Source organism: Malaya genurostris, chromosome 3, assembly GCF_030247185.1.
Source record: "Malaya genurostris strain Urasoe2022 chromosome 3, Malgen_1.1, whole genome shotgun sequence".
NCBI lineage: Eukaryota > Metazoa > Arthropoda > Insecta > Diptera > Culicidae > Malaya > Malaya genurostris.
Window position 1 is genome coordinate 171,483,229 of NC_080572.1, and position 16,638 is coordinate 171,499,866.

At 40.1% G+C, this 16,638-nt stretch overlaps 1 protein-coding gene across 6 annotated transcripts in view; it reads left to right on the top strand.

Annotated features, from left to right (window-relative positions):
- LOC131439044 (aldehyde dehydrogenase, dimeric NADP-preferring-like) overlaps nt 1-16,638 on the top strand; it is a 73,233-nt gene that overhangs the window by 30,819 nt on the left and 25,776 nt on the right. For all 6 annotated transcript variants that reach the window (XM_058609574.1, XM_058609575.1, XM_058609571.1 and 3 more), the window contains exons 3-5: nt 9,145-9,176; nt 9,242-9,300; nt 9,610-10,012. In XM_058609574.1, the coding sequence (XP_058465557.1) occupies nt 9,145-9,176; nt 9,242-9,300; nt 9,610-10,012 (494 nt within the window). The remainder of the gene's footprint in view (nt 1-9,144; nt 9,177-9,241; nt 9,301-9,609; nt 10,013-16,638) is intronic.

Sequence of the window (16,638 nt, forward strand, 5' to 3'; positions counted from 1 at the left end):
TTGTTTAGTTGGAGTAATTATTTTCTGCAGTAATTCAGATTTCTTAAGAAAGTGTCTGTCAATTAGAACGAAAAATATTCGGAAATAACCTTTGAATTTGTGTTGCATCGAAGTGCTAATTCCCAGTAGCGGTCTTCAACAAATCGTTTAGTGTGCTGAAACCGGATTAATTTTTGTAACAAGTGCCACTATCATCTAGTGTACAAGTAAGAAAACATGTAAATAATAATTATAATAATAGAAAAAGTCACACTTCTTTACGCAACGAAGTAATTGCACTCGGTATATAAGTGCGAACCATACAAGCATACCCTATTTACGTGGAGCTCTTGGTACAAAGCAGAGCGCTGTTGGCCGAGGATGTCGTACATGACTCCAGTGCATACAATGTGATTGTGATGTCTATTTATCTGGCTGCTGAAGAAGAAAACATTGAAACCACGAGCCGTCGTCTGGGTATGAGTATGACGTTGTGCGTGCATACATCTTTGAATTGCTTATACACATGACCCACCGAAAGTCGGTATTTGGTTTGTTTTGTTTATCGTTTAGCTGATGAAAATGTCGCATTCATGAAAATGCAGTGTGCCGCATTGTATTAGCGCATCAGTTTCAGAAGATGTGGGTGTCGGTCACGATCGTAGTAGACAAACATGTCAACAGATCAGTTCAATAATTGAAGATCATTGCTACCGTTCACGATATCTGTTTGCTTTTTAGCGTAACACAATTATTTACCGAGTGATACCCTGTAGATTTGTGTGTTATATTATCCAATATTAATTATAATACATGTTAACATTAAACAATTACCACAATGTTTAATACGTAGGAATCAAAATGCACAAGTAATGGAAACTTGAATCTTTAGCAGGATGTGGAGGTTTTACCTAATTGAGGTTATCCTGCACCCCGAGATATTTTTACGAAACATGATAAGTTTGGAATAATACACACAATCAAATCCCAAATAGCAAAGAATGGAAACATATGAGACAGAGCACATATTGCTGGCTTTGTTCAGATACCAAACACACAAAGAAATCAGTGGGTTAACTCTTCATAGGAGGATTTCGTCGGATGTCATACGGTCTATCTGTTCAGTGCACTTATATACTTAAATAAAAGTTCACATGGGGTACGGGTATAGCGTGATGGGTAAGTCGATGCCTTTCACGCCGCCCTCTTGGGTTCGATTCCCATCCCCGCACATAGGGTCAGAAAGTTTTTCTGGCCCGAAGAGGCGAATGACATTAATGTTAAAGCCTCTATAATTGAAACAAAAAAAAAAGTTCACGTTCGAATCACTAATCTATAACATTAATAGAACCTTGGCATAAAATTTACCTGAGTTTGAAATTCTCGATCCTAAATATGGCGAGTAGTGTATTCTTAAAGTAGTTTGGAAATTCGTTAAAAATCCATCCAAATTCTTTAAAGCGAAGAGAATTGTGATTTTCTTTTAACAAAATTTTTCAACTTTGCAGATATTGTCAGTTGATAGCCTAACATACCCACTCCCACGATCTTATCGGCTGCAATTGATTTTTATCAGGATCCGGCAGCTTGTGCAGAGTAACGCGTGTTACAGTTTTAAGTACTTGTTAGTTGATTATAAACATGCCATTAAAGTTTTTTGTGTTCAGATTGAGTTCTCTGAAATGATTTTTTTTTGCGGTAAGATTTTTTCGCCTTTCTCATTTAGAAAGGTTATGCAATCTCTGTGAAAATCGACTCTTGAACCGAGGGCTGAGTGTCATATACCATTCGACTCAGTTCGTCGAGTACGCAAAATGTCTGTATGTGTGTATGTGTGTGTATGTATGTATGAAACATTTGTTCGTACTCAAATTTCTCGGAGATGGTCGAACCGATTTTCACAAACTTAGATGCAAATGAAAAGTCTCATCTTTCCTCAGAAACGGGTTGAACCGATTCTCAGATTCAAATGAAAGGTACAATTCGGACTTCCGGTTCTGGAATTAAAGGGCGATTAATGTAAAAATTTCAATTTCAAATTAATTCCTCACTTTGCTCGGAGATGATGTGATCGATTTTACCAAACTTGAAATTTGAATGAAAGGTCTCATAGTCCTATGAATAATCTCCAAAATTTAAAAATATGATACCCTCACTTAATGTGACGAAACAAAAAACGTAAAAAAAATCTAAACTGGCCTCGAGACTATTCCAATTGATAGCAATTATCAGTAGACAAGTAAAATAAACCGATTGCGTCTTTCCTGGCTCCCGATTTCCGATTTCGGAAGCATCGGAAACAGTAGTTATATAATCCAAAATGGATCGCACTCACTTTTATCAACGATGGATTGACCGATTTTCACAAACCTTACTCAAATGAAATCATTGAATTCCTGAGTTTTACCGTGAGTTTACGTCTCTAAAAGCGGTGAAGTAAAAAACGTAAAATAATTTTTAAACTCTCCTTAAAACTATTCCAATTGGTCATTGTCAATAGGCGACCAAACAAATTGATGTCGGCTTTTCTGACTCCCAGTTTAGAGATTGTTACTATATATTCAAAAATTGATCCCAGTAATTTTTCTCGCACCGACATCGATTATACCGGTTCACGGATTCCGGTTTCAGAAGTACCTGCAATACAGGAACTCATTTCTTTTTCTCTGAGTTGGTTAACTGTTTCACTCTGTACGTTATACTAGTTGATGGATAAAACTTTTAGTTTTCAACAATCAAAGAAAATTATTTAAATTTATATATGAGAATATGAGAGGTATGAGAAAGGTGAATTATAACAGGTTTGACTTTCTCATATAGAAAAGCTAAACAATCACTGCAAAAACCGACTTTTGAACCGAGGGCCGGTGGGCCGAATGTCATATAACAATCGACTCAGCTTGACGAGTTGAGCAAATGTCTGTGTGTGTGTTTTTTTTACAAGGTGGAATACCTTATGTACTTTCTCAGCTCACGCGCTCGGTAGTTGTCAAGCTACCGCTATTGTGAACCAGCGAGTGGGACTGGCTGAACCTTACCCACTAAAACACCTTGGACATTTTGCCTCGATCCCCCCGGAACTAAGCTAAGCTCAATACTTCGGGGGAGGCTGTGCTCATGCACTTCTTCGTTTGGGAGAAAATGAGCTCCTGCTCTCTTTATCCATCTCGGCTGTGCTCATGCACTTCTTTGTTTGGGAGAAAATGAGCTCCTGAGTTTCTCTCTTTATCCATCTCGATCCACCTTTGGCGCCTCGACGACCCAACGCCGCTACGTCGCGCCACACTACTCGACTGATCCCCGACGATGGATCTAGCCTACACCGACTGAGAGTTTTCCCTTTTACGTCACGCGGGACACCCGAAGGAGTGCCGAGGTCTGACTTGCGATTCCGGTTGGAGCATGGCGTCCGGTTCGCTGATGCCCCGACGACTCGAATCGGTGTTGTGGCGTCTACTCGACTAGTCCCCGGTGATGGATCTAGCCTACACCGACAGAGAGCTCCCCGACGATGGAAGTTCTTCCGGAACCGACGTTTTCGATACCCGTCCACGGTCCGACCGTAAGGATGCCTGGGTCGATCCAATGATGCCGGTTGGAGGATGGCTTCCGGTTTACTGGTGCCCCCCCTATTTTAACGGTGCTACGCCACGATCTACTCGTCTAATCCCCGACGAAAGATCTAGACTACACCGACGGAGAGTTCCCCGGCGAAAGAGGCTCTCCCGACACCGAGTCCCCTGTTGCACCACACGGGACACACGAGAGAGTGCCGAGGTCGCTCCGGCGATTCCAGTTGGAGCATAGCTTCTGGTTCGCTGGCGCTTCGACGACACAAGTCGGTGTTGTGGTGGCTACTCCACTAGTCCCCGCCGTAGGATCTAGCCTACCGCGACAGAGAGTTCCCCGACGTTGGAAGTTCTCTCGAAATCGACATTCCGAAACCGGTCTACGACGTGCCTACTCAACTAGCCCCCGGTGGTGGGTCTAGCCTACCCGACGGAGAGTTTCCCGGCGAAGAAACCTATCCCGAAACCGAGCAGCATTCCACACGCTTCGTCCGTCTTCTTAGGGTGCCGAAAACAGTCCGGCATTCTTCGTCTTTGGACCTAGGTCATTTGACGCTGCTCTTCTCGCCAACTCCTCTGCAGTGTGGATATAATCTGAACAACTGTCCGGTTCATCGCGTTCCATTTTCCTTCCTCACTGCACATCCTTTGAACGATGTTCTTCACGCTGACATCGGCGCCAACGATGGCAGTCATTTCGCTACGCGGTTGAACAAACCGTGGGCAACTGAATATTACGTGCTCCGGCGTTTGCATAAGCTATCCTCTTCCAGTAGCAGACAGATGGGGATCATTCCGGCTATCACGTGCACAAAAAATGTGAAAATAATGTCACTCTCTTTTCTCTAAGATGGCTGAACCGATTTTCATAAACTTAGCTTCAAATGAAAGGCATTAAGGTCCCATACAAAGCTCCTGAGTTTCATTTGGATCCGACTTCCGATTCCGGAATTATAGGGTTATTTATACTGTAATATACAGGAGAAAATGAAAATGAGAAAGGCATCATTACACCACTAGGAGGAATAAAACAGGTTTTTGTTTATACGAAAACGTGAGACTCATGCCATGATTTCATAAGCAAAATGATTGATATCATGAAAATTTTCATAAAAGATGTGTTATTGTGCATGATACCAATCATTTTGCTAATGAAATCATGACTTATTATTCATGATAGATATGATTCATGATTTCATGATTTTTAATCATGGTACCGGCAATGGATTTTTACCCGTGTGGATAAATTCATTACCCCGTGTTAAATGAGAATACTTATTGTCTTTGATTGAATTGGTCATATTCATTAACGATCATTAGAATGGAATGATCGGGAGGTGACGGCAGTATTTCGACGTGCATCTCAACGGCGATGTGGTGGCGCGGTTACGAACTTAGGAACGTGTGCGGAGGACAATAGACTGCTGGTCCCTGACTTCCAACAAGTGTAGGAGGAGGCAGGCCGGTTGAAAAATAATAAGGTCATTGGGGTAGACTAACTACCAATAGAGCTACTAGAACACGGTGGCAATGCACTAGTGAAAGCACTGCACTGGATCGTTACCAAGATCTGGGAGGACTAGATTTTACCGAAGGAATGGATGGAAGGAATCGTGTGTGGGTGACAAGCTGGATTGCTGCAAATACCGTGCGATCACTCTGCTGAACGCCGCCTACAAGGAAATCCCATGCTGCCGACTTTCACCGATTCCAAACAAATTCGTAGGACAATATCAGGCAGGATTCATGGGTGAAGGTGCTACCACGGACCAAGTGTTCGCCATTCGCTAGGTGTTGCAAAAGTGTCGCGAATACAATGTGCCCACACATCACCTATTCATCTATTTCATATCAGCCTACAACACAATCGATCGAGATCAGCTATGGAAAATCATGCACGACTACGGATTCTCGGACTAACTGCGTTATTCGAGTACCGGTTTTAAAAAAGTTCATCCAACTGCTTGGTTTTGATGATGATATTGATATTACTGCACGCAACTTTGAGAACATGGAAGAAACGTACATCGGACTAAACGCTGATGCCAGACGAATCGCACTTGACCTTAATATGTCAAAGACAAAGTACATGAAAGATAGGGGCTCGATAGAAGATAATGTAGGACGCCTAATACGAGTTCTTATTGGCGGTGATTAAATCCAAATGGTCGACGAGTTCTTTACTGAGGCTCATTGGTGTTTAACGATAATGAAACCAGCAGAGAAATTCAGAGACGCATCTTGTCATTAAATCGTGCTTACTTCGGGCTTCGCAGGACGCTTCGATCGAGCAACATTCGTCGCCGTGCGAAGGTACTCTGATTAGACCGGTTATCCTCTACGAGCACGAGTCCTGGATAATGTTTGTGGAGGATCAACGTGCACTGGGTGTTTTTGAACGGAAGGTGTTGCTAACCATCTATGGCGGACTGCGGATGGAAGACGGTACGTGGCGAAAGCTAATGAACCATGAACTGCATCAGTTGCTGGGAGAATCAACCCTCGTCCAAATGGGCAAGGTCTGGCGGTTACGGTGGGCCGGTCTTGTTGCTAGAATGTCTGAGAACAACCCGGTTGAAATGATACTCGATAGTGATCCGACCGGTATAAGAAAAAGAGGCGCGCCACGGACAAGATGGATCGATCGAGCTGAGGACGACCTGCGCTTTCTTCGCAGTTACCGAGGCTGGCGTACCTGAGACTATGAAACCTAGCTTGTATGCACGATGCCACCGTTTTCGACGAAATGGCATTCGGCTAAATGACCTGCTTTTAGTGTTAGTGTTATTTCTAGCTAGTTGGAGTCTGCTAACGAACTCCGTTGTTTAAAAAAGTTTTGTGAATTGTGTATTTTTTCTGATAAGAGCAGATGATTTTTTTTTCGGTCGTCATGGCTTCGGAGCTCCCGAAATCGTATATGAAAAAACTTTTATTGATAGTGTATCAAAAATATTTGGGATATATCTCGTGATTTCAAGAAATACAATTTATGGCGTGAATACTGTGGTAAAGACTGTCCCAGAAAGTCTGGACGCACTTTGATTTCGCTGTAAATAATTCACAAGTGTTAGATATTCAAATTTTATTCGATATACTGATAATATTAGACTACAACAACAGAATATGATTCTCAATATTTGCTACTTAGCCATTGTAGACTAGCTAGCGCACCTTCTTGCGAACGTTCCTCATTAAATTCCGTACAGACTTCTTGGCGACGAGTTTTGACACTTTTTTCCAATCTTTTTCGACTGTTGAATGGTTTCGGCTGCCGAGACATGTTTCCTAAGATCTTCCTTCGTTAATGCCCGAAATTCCTCAATTGGTCGAAATTGTGGGCAATTTGGTGGATTCATGCCTTTGGGACGAAAGTGACATTTTTGGTAGTATACCATTCTACCGTTGGTTTCGAGTAGTGGCAAGAAGTAAGATCTTGCCAGAAGACAACAGGATCCTTGTGGTTTCGAATCATGGGTAGAAGTCGTTCCTCAATGCATATTTCGCTGTTCATTGAAGCAGCGGTGATGAAGGGTTTCGAAATCTTACCGCAGCTACAAATTGCTTGCCCGACCATAGCTTTCTTACCAAATTTTTCAACTTCAATCGATGTCTCGGACTGGTTTAACACTTGCCCTTCTCGCACCGTATAATATTGTCGGGACCACAAGGATTTGTAATCGAATTTACAATTACAAATCGGGCAAGGATTTGTAATCGAATTTCACGTAGGTTTTGTCGTCCATGATTATGTAGTTCAAATTTCCAGCAAGAATCGTATTGTACAGCTTTCGAACCCTCGACCTGATCGATGCTTCTTGTTTCGGACTACGTTTTGGTTGTTTCTGCTTCTTATAGGTTCGAAGAATCAAACGTTCTTTAGCACGAAGAACATTTGACTTCGAAGTGCCCACTTTTTTGGCCACATCCCGAACTGAGACCTTCTTCTTCTGCTCGAACGCCTTCATTATACGTTTATGCAACTGAGGGTTAGCAGGACCTTTTTTTTCGATCCGTTTTCGGTTTATCCTCAAAGGTGTTATCCTCACCGTACTTCCTGATTGCGTTTCGCAAGGCTTTTTCACTTACTCCTTCCATTTTTGCTATCTTTCTCAGTGACAGTCCGCGTTCTGTGCACCATTTGTACACAATTTTTCGACATTGTTCTACTGAAAGTCCACGCATTTCGAAACAAGCTAATGAAAACGAATAGACAACTGCACAAGTGGTTAGAGAAGAGTGTAAACAACAGGACGCAGCCATAAAAATTGACAGATTCTGAATCATTGCGAAATGGCAGCGGTTTTTGGTTGCTTTCTGGGACAGTCTTTATTCTGAGTTTTGTGATAGTAAAATGAGTTTGAGTTGGTTTTAATTAGCGTATAGGGAGTTTGAATGACTGCTGGATGTTTAGATTGATAAAGAGAGATATATAGGAATATATAGAGAGAAATCTGTGAGGCATAGTAACGTACATTAAACTCTCTGCTACGGAAGGAATATTAAATTTTGCTTAAGTGTAATGTAGTTAATGTTTTTATGTAAAGTATAGCTCGTATTAGTTTTAACTAAAAGTGTATCATTTGGATTTTGTATTATCTGTTGGTACTAAAAGATGAGGAGGTTTTGCGCCCTTTTGAGTAAGTACTAATATTTGGTCAACTCAAGAGGTTTTTTCCCTGGTCCAATAAACAATTACAAATACGTTTTTCTTAACTGTGGGACTCATTTCCCAGAATTACCATTAGTTTTTGATCGCAAATATCTCGAGTTGTACGAAAGATAAAAACGTGATTTTTTCCAATGCAATCGGAACCAATTGATGGTTAAATTAATTCAAAGTCAGCCTAATTTTGTACTTAGTGCACATAACCGTTTGAAATTTTGTTTAAGTTTCGTCTATATTTACGTTGAACTGTTTTGTTATCTAGCAGTTCAACATAATCCACTAAGCATTCGTAATGTTTCTGTTATTTGAAAAAGATTTTTTGTTTTGTACCGAAGTGCAATGTATAAACCGACGTGCCGAATGAATACATAAACTTAAACTATACGAATGTCAACCCTGAATCGGTCAGCTAAAGTCCGGCCGGTTTTGAGCAGCACCGTTTGCATCGAAAAAGTGGCACAAAATTTTTTGATGTTGAAATGCTAGAGTCAGTATCAATTTGATTCAACTAATGAGAATGATTTTCGATATTCAGATTGATCAACTAATGAGAATGATTTTCAATATTCAGAGGTATGGAGGAAGCTTGTCAGTTTTTATTCATATTCACGTTATCTAGCTATGTCTCTGACATTACCTACCGACCATTTATTCTTTTCCATACAAGGCACTTAGTTCTTTAACGTATCTTAACAAATGTCACAGTAATGAAATTATTACCGAAATTGGTTTTCATCGAAAAAAAAATGATAATTTCATATACCGTAAACAAGAGAATGTTGCATGTTACGAAATAATTCCACATGTGTTCATGCGCAAAACTAAACCGTTATGTTTGAACTACTGATGAACTCGTTTTCAAAATCGAAGTAAAATTTCAATTCTGAATGTTAAACACTGCTGAATCGTGTGTTACTTTTTTCATTACAGACAATCACGGCACCGCAATGAGCTACGCTGATGTAAGTATGGAGCTGGACATCGTTTTTTTTTCGTTTCTAATTGTCCGTGTTTATTTGGGACTTAGGTGGTACAACAACTTCACACGACCTTCGCCAGTGGAAAGACGCGAAATGTGGAATTCAGGTAAGCGTATTTTGTCGTGTTTTGCAATCATTTTCAAGCAATACGTGGAGGCGATCTTTATATAGCCGTCTGAACTACTCATGATGCTTCACATTGATTTTATTCAAATATTATCGTTATCGTTGGACCAAACTAAACCAGTTTGCTTTGCAATAACATTAACACAGGGTACATTAACGTTAACTTTTTCGTTCACATCATTATCTACATGCGCAGTACATTTGATTTATACTGACCTGAGTGTTGCTTGCAATAATTAAGAGCTCGCGTGCATTAATTTGAATATTTTCCCTTCTCATCCGGCTGCAGAGAGAAACAGCTTAAAAACCTGCTGCGTATGTATGAGGAAAACTCCGCTGAAATGGTCAGTGTGTTGGCCGCTGATTTGAGGAAACACAAACAGGAGGCTCATGTACTGGAAATTGATTTTCTCATTAACGATATCCGCAACACTATTTATAACTTTCGCGAATGGGCTAAACCAGAAAAACCAGAAAAGACCATGGTCAACATCATGGATGGAGTATACATCTATAAGGATCCATACGGTGTAGTTTTGGTAATTGGTGCCTGGAACTACCCACTGCAGTTGACATTGGTTCCCGTGGCAGCAGCCATCGCGGCAGGGAATTGTGTACTTATAAAACCAAGTGAAGTTGCCGTAGCTACATCCAAGTTCATTGTTGAGACAATCCCAAAGTATCTAGACCCGGTAAGTAGTATAGGAATATTGTTCTGTCATTTTATGGGTTTCATTCGTTCGACCTGAATGGTTTTCGACATGCGTACACTGTAAAAAGTTGGCCTTGTTTGCTCGATGAGCAAATCACTCTCCACGGAAGCATGGTTTCGAAAGTGAAGGTTAACATCATACATACTGAATAAATACATTCTACAATTTAACCGGTACTTAGACAAAGTTTTTTTTTCATTCGATCTATTAACAGATGTTACGTAAACGTATATTGTTCGGAAGGGTTGTTTAAGAATGTTGTATAAGGTCAATGATATTTAGAATGAAATCGTATGTTTACAAATCTAATTTGTAACAATAAACTGATTTGAACTTGGAGCGAAAGTTTGAAATGAATACCGCTCTTCGGTTGAATATCAAAACTAGAAACTTACTTCTCTGAAAAATCTCCACTAGAAAGAACATTTCAAATCTTTGACAATATAAAATATAAACTTCAAAAACTATGCTCTAAAAATACACAAACAAATATGATCACCTTAATGAGCAAGACTCTTTGCAAGCGCATGAGTAATGCCAACAATGTGTGCGAAAAAACAAATTCCGGTGCTTCTTTTCCTGATTTTACTCAATAAATCTTCCATATGGTGGAACAATAAACCAATCTGCACCTGTGGCGACGGTTATCAGGACATCGAGCATGTCGTGTGGTCGTGCGTAGAGTATCGTGACGCCAGGTCGAAGCTACTGGAATCCCTCAGGGCCCGAGGTAGACCGCCTGAGGTGCCGGTTCGGGATGTGTTGGCGAGTCGGGATAGTTCATATATGCTTCTCATATACCAGTACCTTAAACACATTGATATACAAGTGTAATGTGTTATTCCTCGCTCAGAAAATATAATCTCCACCTACAGGTTCGACACTAACATCCGCCCGATTCTCTCGATCCCCGTCCCTGTCCACCATCTTCATTGGAATTAACAAGATCTTTTTTTTTTTGTCACTAACTTTTTCGTTCCCCTTTCCCTGTTTTTTCACCATCTCGATGGCAACTAATTAGATCTCTGTCGTTTTCAAACATTTTGTTCCCACACCCCTTTTTTACCCCGTTTCCCACAATATTTACTTCTTTTTTTCGTTCTCTTCCGTAACATCACCATCACCGGAAGACCGCTCCAGTCAATGACCAGCATGCGGGCCACCCGCCGGGCCTTCGTAGCCTGGGGGTGTTTCCCGCGGACCCTCACGGACCGAAGAATGCGGCCAACATAGAAAATTACCATCGCCATCTGGAATCATCTCATCCTAAATTCAATTCACCGGCCACTACCGATCGCCAGATACTATATTACATAATTTTTTTTTTTTTTTCATAAATACGTTTATTTCATAGGCAATATACATAAGTTTTTCTTCGCCGTGGCATCCACAATACATAGTAGTTTAAACCTAATACATTTCGAATATCATATTAGTATGTTGGTACTCATTAGTTAATCTAAACACTGTTTTTATCAAGCGAGTTGCTATTTTAAATTACATTAAATAAAATACATTTATTTTGTACATGATCTTATAACTATTTCAGGATTGTTTGTATCAGTTCACCACTTATATTCAATATCCTATAGTTGGCTATTGGTTGAACTCATGGAAGAGAAAACAGTTTAACATAAAATAAAATTTAAATTGGAACTCCAATGGATTTAATGAAATGATAAAGAAGTTTCATGTATGGAAGGTCACGACAAGCAAGAATGTCGCGAACTGGGACATTGGATAGTCTACCTTGGGTACGCAAGGAATTTATTAGTTGAGATCTGACATCACGAAACTCCACGCATGTCCAAACAACATGGTCAATATCGCGGTAACCTTCGCCGCAAGCACAATGATTAGTCTCGGAAAGTCCAATTCGAAGGAGATGTGCATCTAACGTGTAGTGATTGGACATGAGTCTGGACATCACACGAATGAAATCTCTACTCACATCCAGTCCCCTGAACCATGCCTTTGTCGATATTTTAGGAATAATTGAGTGCATCCACCGACCCAGATCATCTTTATCCCAAGAAGCTTGCCAGCTGGCAAGTGTTCTTTGGCGAGACGCGCTATAGAATTCGTTGAAAGCAATCGGTCTCTCATAAATTTCACCCTCAATAGCACCACGTTTGGCTAAAATATCGGCTCTTTCATTGCCTGGAATGGAGCAATGAGCCGGAACCCAAACTATTGTGATTAGATAATTATTATTCAATATGTCGTTCAGACACTGTTTTATTTTACCCAAGAAAAACGGTTCATTTTTGCCAGCAGCGTTTGAGCGAATGGCTTCAATTGCACTCAGACTATCTGTGAAGAGGAAATAATGGTTTGGAGATAATGTGACGATTACATTCAAGCTATAATGAACTGCTGCTAACTCTGCTATATAAACAGATGCAGGTTCTTGAAGCTTGAATGAGGCCGAAACATTATTGTTGAACATACCAAACCCTGTCGCTTCTTCCATTCGCGATCCGTCCGTGTAAAACATTTTCTCAGAGTTAATATGCCTGAACTTACTTGAAAATATTTTTGGGATTTCCATAGAGCGTAGGTGGTCCGGGATTCCACGCACTTCGCGCTGCATGGATGTGTCGAAAAATAAAGTTGAGTCAGGTACATTTAGGAGGCTGACACGGATAGGAATATATCTTGAAGGGTTGATTTCCTGTGACATATGGTTAAAATATACTGTCATGAATTTTGTTTGAGATCGAAGCTCGACTAGTCGTTCGAAATTATTAATTACCATGGGATTCAGCACATCACATCTTATTAGCAGGCGTGATGAAAGCTCCCAAAATCGATCTTTTAATGGAAGAACTCCCGCCAGAACTTCAAGACTCATTGTATGTGTCGAATGCATGCAGCCTAAAGCAATTCGCAAACAACGGTACTGAATTCGCTCAAGTTTGATAATATGAGAATTTGCAGCGGAACGAAAACAAACGCATCCATATTCCATCACTGAAAGTATCGTTGTCTGATACAATTTTATTAGATCTTGCGGATGAGCACCCCACCAAGACCCTGTTATTGTTCGAAGAAAATTTACTCTTTGTTGGCATTTCGTTATCAGATACCTAATGTGTCCTCCCCACGTGCATTTGGAATCAAACCACACCCCGAGGTATTTGAAAGTCAAAACCTGTTCGATTATTCTTCCCATCATATGAAGCTGAAGTTGCGCGGGATCATGCTTTTTTGAAAAGACGACCAGCTCTGTTTTCTCCGCAGAGAATTCGATACCAAGATGAACAGCCCAAACGGACAATTTATCTAAGGTATCTTGCAATGGTTTTTGCAGATCAATATCTTTGGATCCAGTAACTGAAACCACGCCATCATCTGCCAATTGTCTTAGTGTACATGGGGTTACTAGACAGCTGTCAATGTCATTCACGTAAAAATTATAGAGGAGCGGACTGAGGCATGAGCCTTGCGGGAGACCCATGTAGCTAATTCTGGTTGTTGCCAAATCGCCATGTGAAAAATGCATGCGTTTCTCTGACAAAAGGTTGTGCAAATAATTATTTATAACCGCTGGGAGTCCATGTTGGTGGAGCTTGTCTGAAAGAACATCAATGGAAACTGAATCAAATGCTCCTTTAATGTCTAAAAATACAGATGCCATTTGTTGCTTTTGAGCGAAGGCAATTTGGATGTCAGACGAAAGTAATGCAAGGCAATCATTCGTCCCTTTATTTCTACGGAAGCCAAACTGAGTATCTGACAACAAACCGTTCGTCTCGACCCAAGTGTCGAGACGTCGTAGAATAATTTTTTCGAACAATTTTCTGATGCAGGACAACATCGCAATGGGTCTATATGAGTTGTGATTGGAAGCTGGTTTCCCCGGCTTTTGAATGGCGATAACTTTCACTTGTCTCCAGTCAGGTGGAACAATATTTTGCTCAAGAAACTTGTTGAACAATTCCAACAAACGTCTTTTTGCGAGGTCGGGCAGATTCTTCACCAAGTTGAATTTAATTCTGTCCAATCCAGGAGCGTTATTGTTACAAGACATGAGTGCTATGGAAAATTCCATCATTGAAAAGGGGCTATCAATGGAATCATCATTTGAAGAAGACTCCCTAACAATGCTATGCGTAGGAACGGAATCTGGACAAACTTTCCTCGCAAAATCAAATATCCATCGATTCGAGTACTCCTCACTCTCATTTCCTACGTTACGATTCCTCATTCGTCTGGCCGTATTCCAAAGAGTGCTCATTGAGGTTTCTCTTGACAAACCTTCCACAAAATGTCTCCAATAGCTGCATTTCTTAACCCGAAGTATGTTCTTGTACTTGGTTTCTAAAACCAAGAATTTTTCAAAATTCTGAGGAGTTCCTCCTCCTCGTTTTAAAAACGTCTTGAAAGCATTTTGTTTCGCGTGTTTAGCATCTGAGCACTCTTTGTCCCACCAAGGATTTGGAGGTCTTCTGTTAGACGATGGACCAAGAAATCGTTTGGTTTGGGCTTGTTCTGCGGCCTCCAGAATCGAACAAACGAGGAAGTCATATTCTTCAAGTGGGGGAAGCTCTTCCATTGAAGTTAAGACACTTGAAATATTACTTTGGTATTTAATCCAGTCAATATTTTTTGTCAAATCATATGGAATATTAACTGAATTAGCAATGCCTTTGTTACTGCTAATTGAGATGATGATTGGTAAATGATCGCTACCATGTAAATCAGGAAATACTTTCCAGGTGCAATCTAGTCGAATTGAAGTCGAACAAAGAGATAAATCTAATGCACTTGGACGTGCAGGAGGTCTTGGGATCCGTGTCATGCTACCCATATTTAGTACCGTCATGCTAAAATTGTCGCAAATATTATATATTAGAGATGATCTGCTATCATTGTAAACGGAACCCCACATCATTCCGTGCGAATTGAAATCTCCTAAAATCAAACGTGGAGCAGGAAGGGAATATATTACATAATGATACTACTCTAGTTTTAAGTTAGACGATAATTAAGATTAGTAAATACCCTTGGCATCTTAGAGCTTAAGCAGTGTGCCTTAATATTATATTATATTATTGAATAAAAAAAAAATAAACCAATCGGTTCATACTGCTTAAAATTGCAATTCAAGAAAAGCGAAAATCTTAGTCTAAAACTCTTCCGTTTTCCTTACAACTGCTCGAGAAAAATTATTTGTTTCAGCTTACTTCCACTGACACATTTGATTAGCAATAAACACATTCTTTTATGGATTTCCTCTTGCAGAAATTATTGCGATATAAAGATTTACGTATCTTCTATAAGTAAACCCGCAAAACAAAAATTAATTTAACACGCGAAAGGCAATGGGTATGTCGTAAAACTATTTATTTTTCCGACAAACTGCTTTTGTAACAGAAAATATTTCTGTATGAAATGTTCAAAACTACGTATGTAACATTGAGAGTTTCTCTTTGTTTTCTTTCTCTTTCGATTATTGCGAAATATTCCTGCTTTTTCGATAATTTCTCCAGAGCAGATTAAAAGATGATTGCTTTAGTTATTATTATCGGTAAATAATTGGAGAGAAGGATTACTAAGAGTGCCGTAATAATCAAAAGAGAAAGTAAACAAAGAGAATCTCTCATTGTTACATACGTCGTTTTGAACATTTTATACAGATTTAGTTTTGTTTATTTTGTGTAGCGCAATCTAATACGAATGCATTGAAGCAGTGTTGATAACTTTTTATTAGAGAATTAAAATCTAACAGTTCGGCTGAAAAGTTCGTATCGTTTAATAGAAACACACATTTATTTGCCAAAATTCGTTTTTATTATTCAACATAATTGCCATCAGAGGCGATACAGCGATTATAGCGATTTTCCAACTTTTCGATACCATTTTTGTAGTACGATTTGTCCTTTGCCTCAAAATAGGCCTCAGTTTCAGCGATTACCTCTTCTTTGCTTCTAAATTTTTTACCAGCGAGTATTCTCTTGAGGTCTGAGAACAGGAAAAAGTCACTGGGGGCCAAATCTGGAGAATACGGTGGATGAGGGAGCAATTCGAAGCCCGATTCTATATATAACGCTATATAATAGTCACTGTTGATGGTTTTTCCCTTTTCAAGGTAGTCGATGAAAATTATACCATGCGAATCCCAAAATACAGACGCCATAACCTTACCGGCCGATTGTTGATTCTTTTCACGCTCTGGGTTCGGTTCATCGCGTGCAGTCCACTCAGCTGACTGTCGATTAGACTCCGGAGTGAAGTGATGGAGCCATGTTTCGTCCATTGTTATATATAGACGAAAAAAATCGGTTTTATTTCGATATAACAGCTCCAAACACTGCTCAGAATCATCAATTCGTTGTTGTTTTCGATCGATTGTGAGCTCACGCGGCACCCATTTTGCACAAAGCTTTCTCATATCCAAATATTCGTGAATAATATGTCCAACACGTTCCTTTGATATCTTTAGGGTGTCAGCTATCTGGATCAACTTCACTTTATGGTCATTGAAAATCGTTTTGTGGATTTTTTTCACGTTTTCATCGGTAACAGCCTCTTTTGGACGTCCACTGCGTTCATCGTCTTCGGTGCTCATATGACCAGTACGAAATTTTGCAAACCACTTA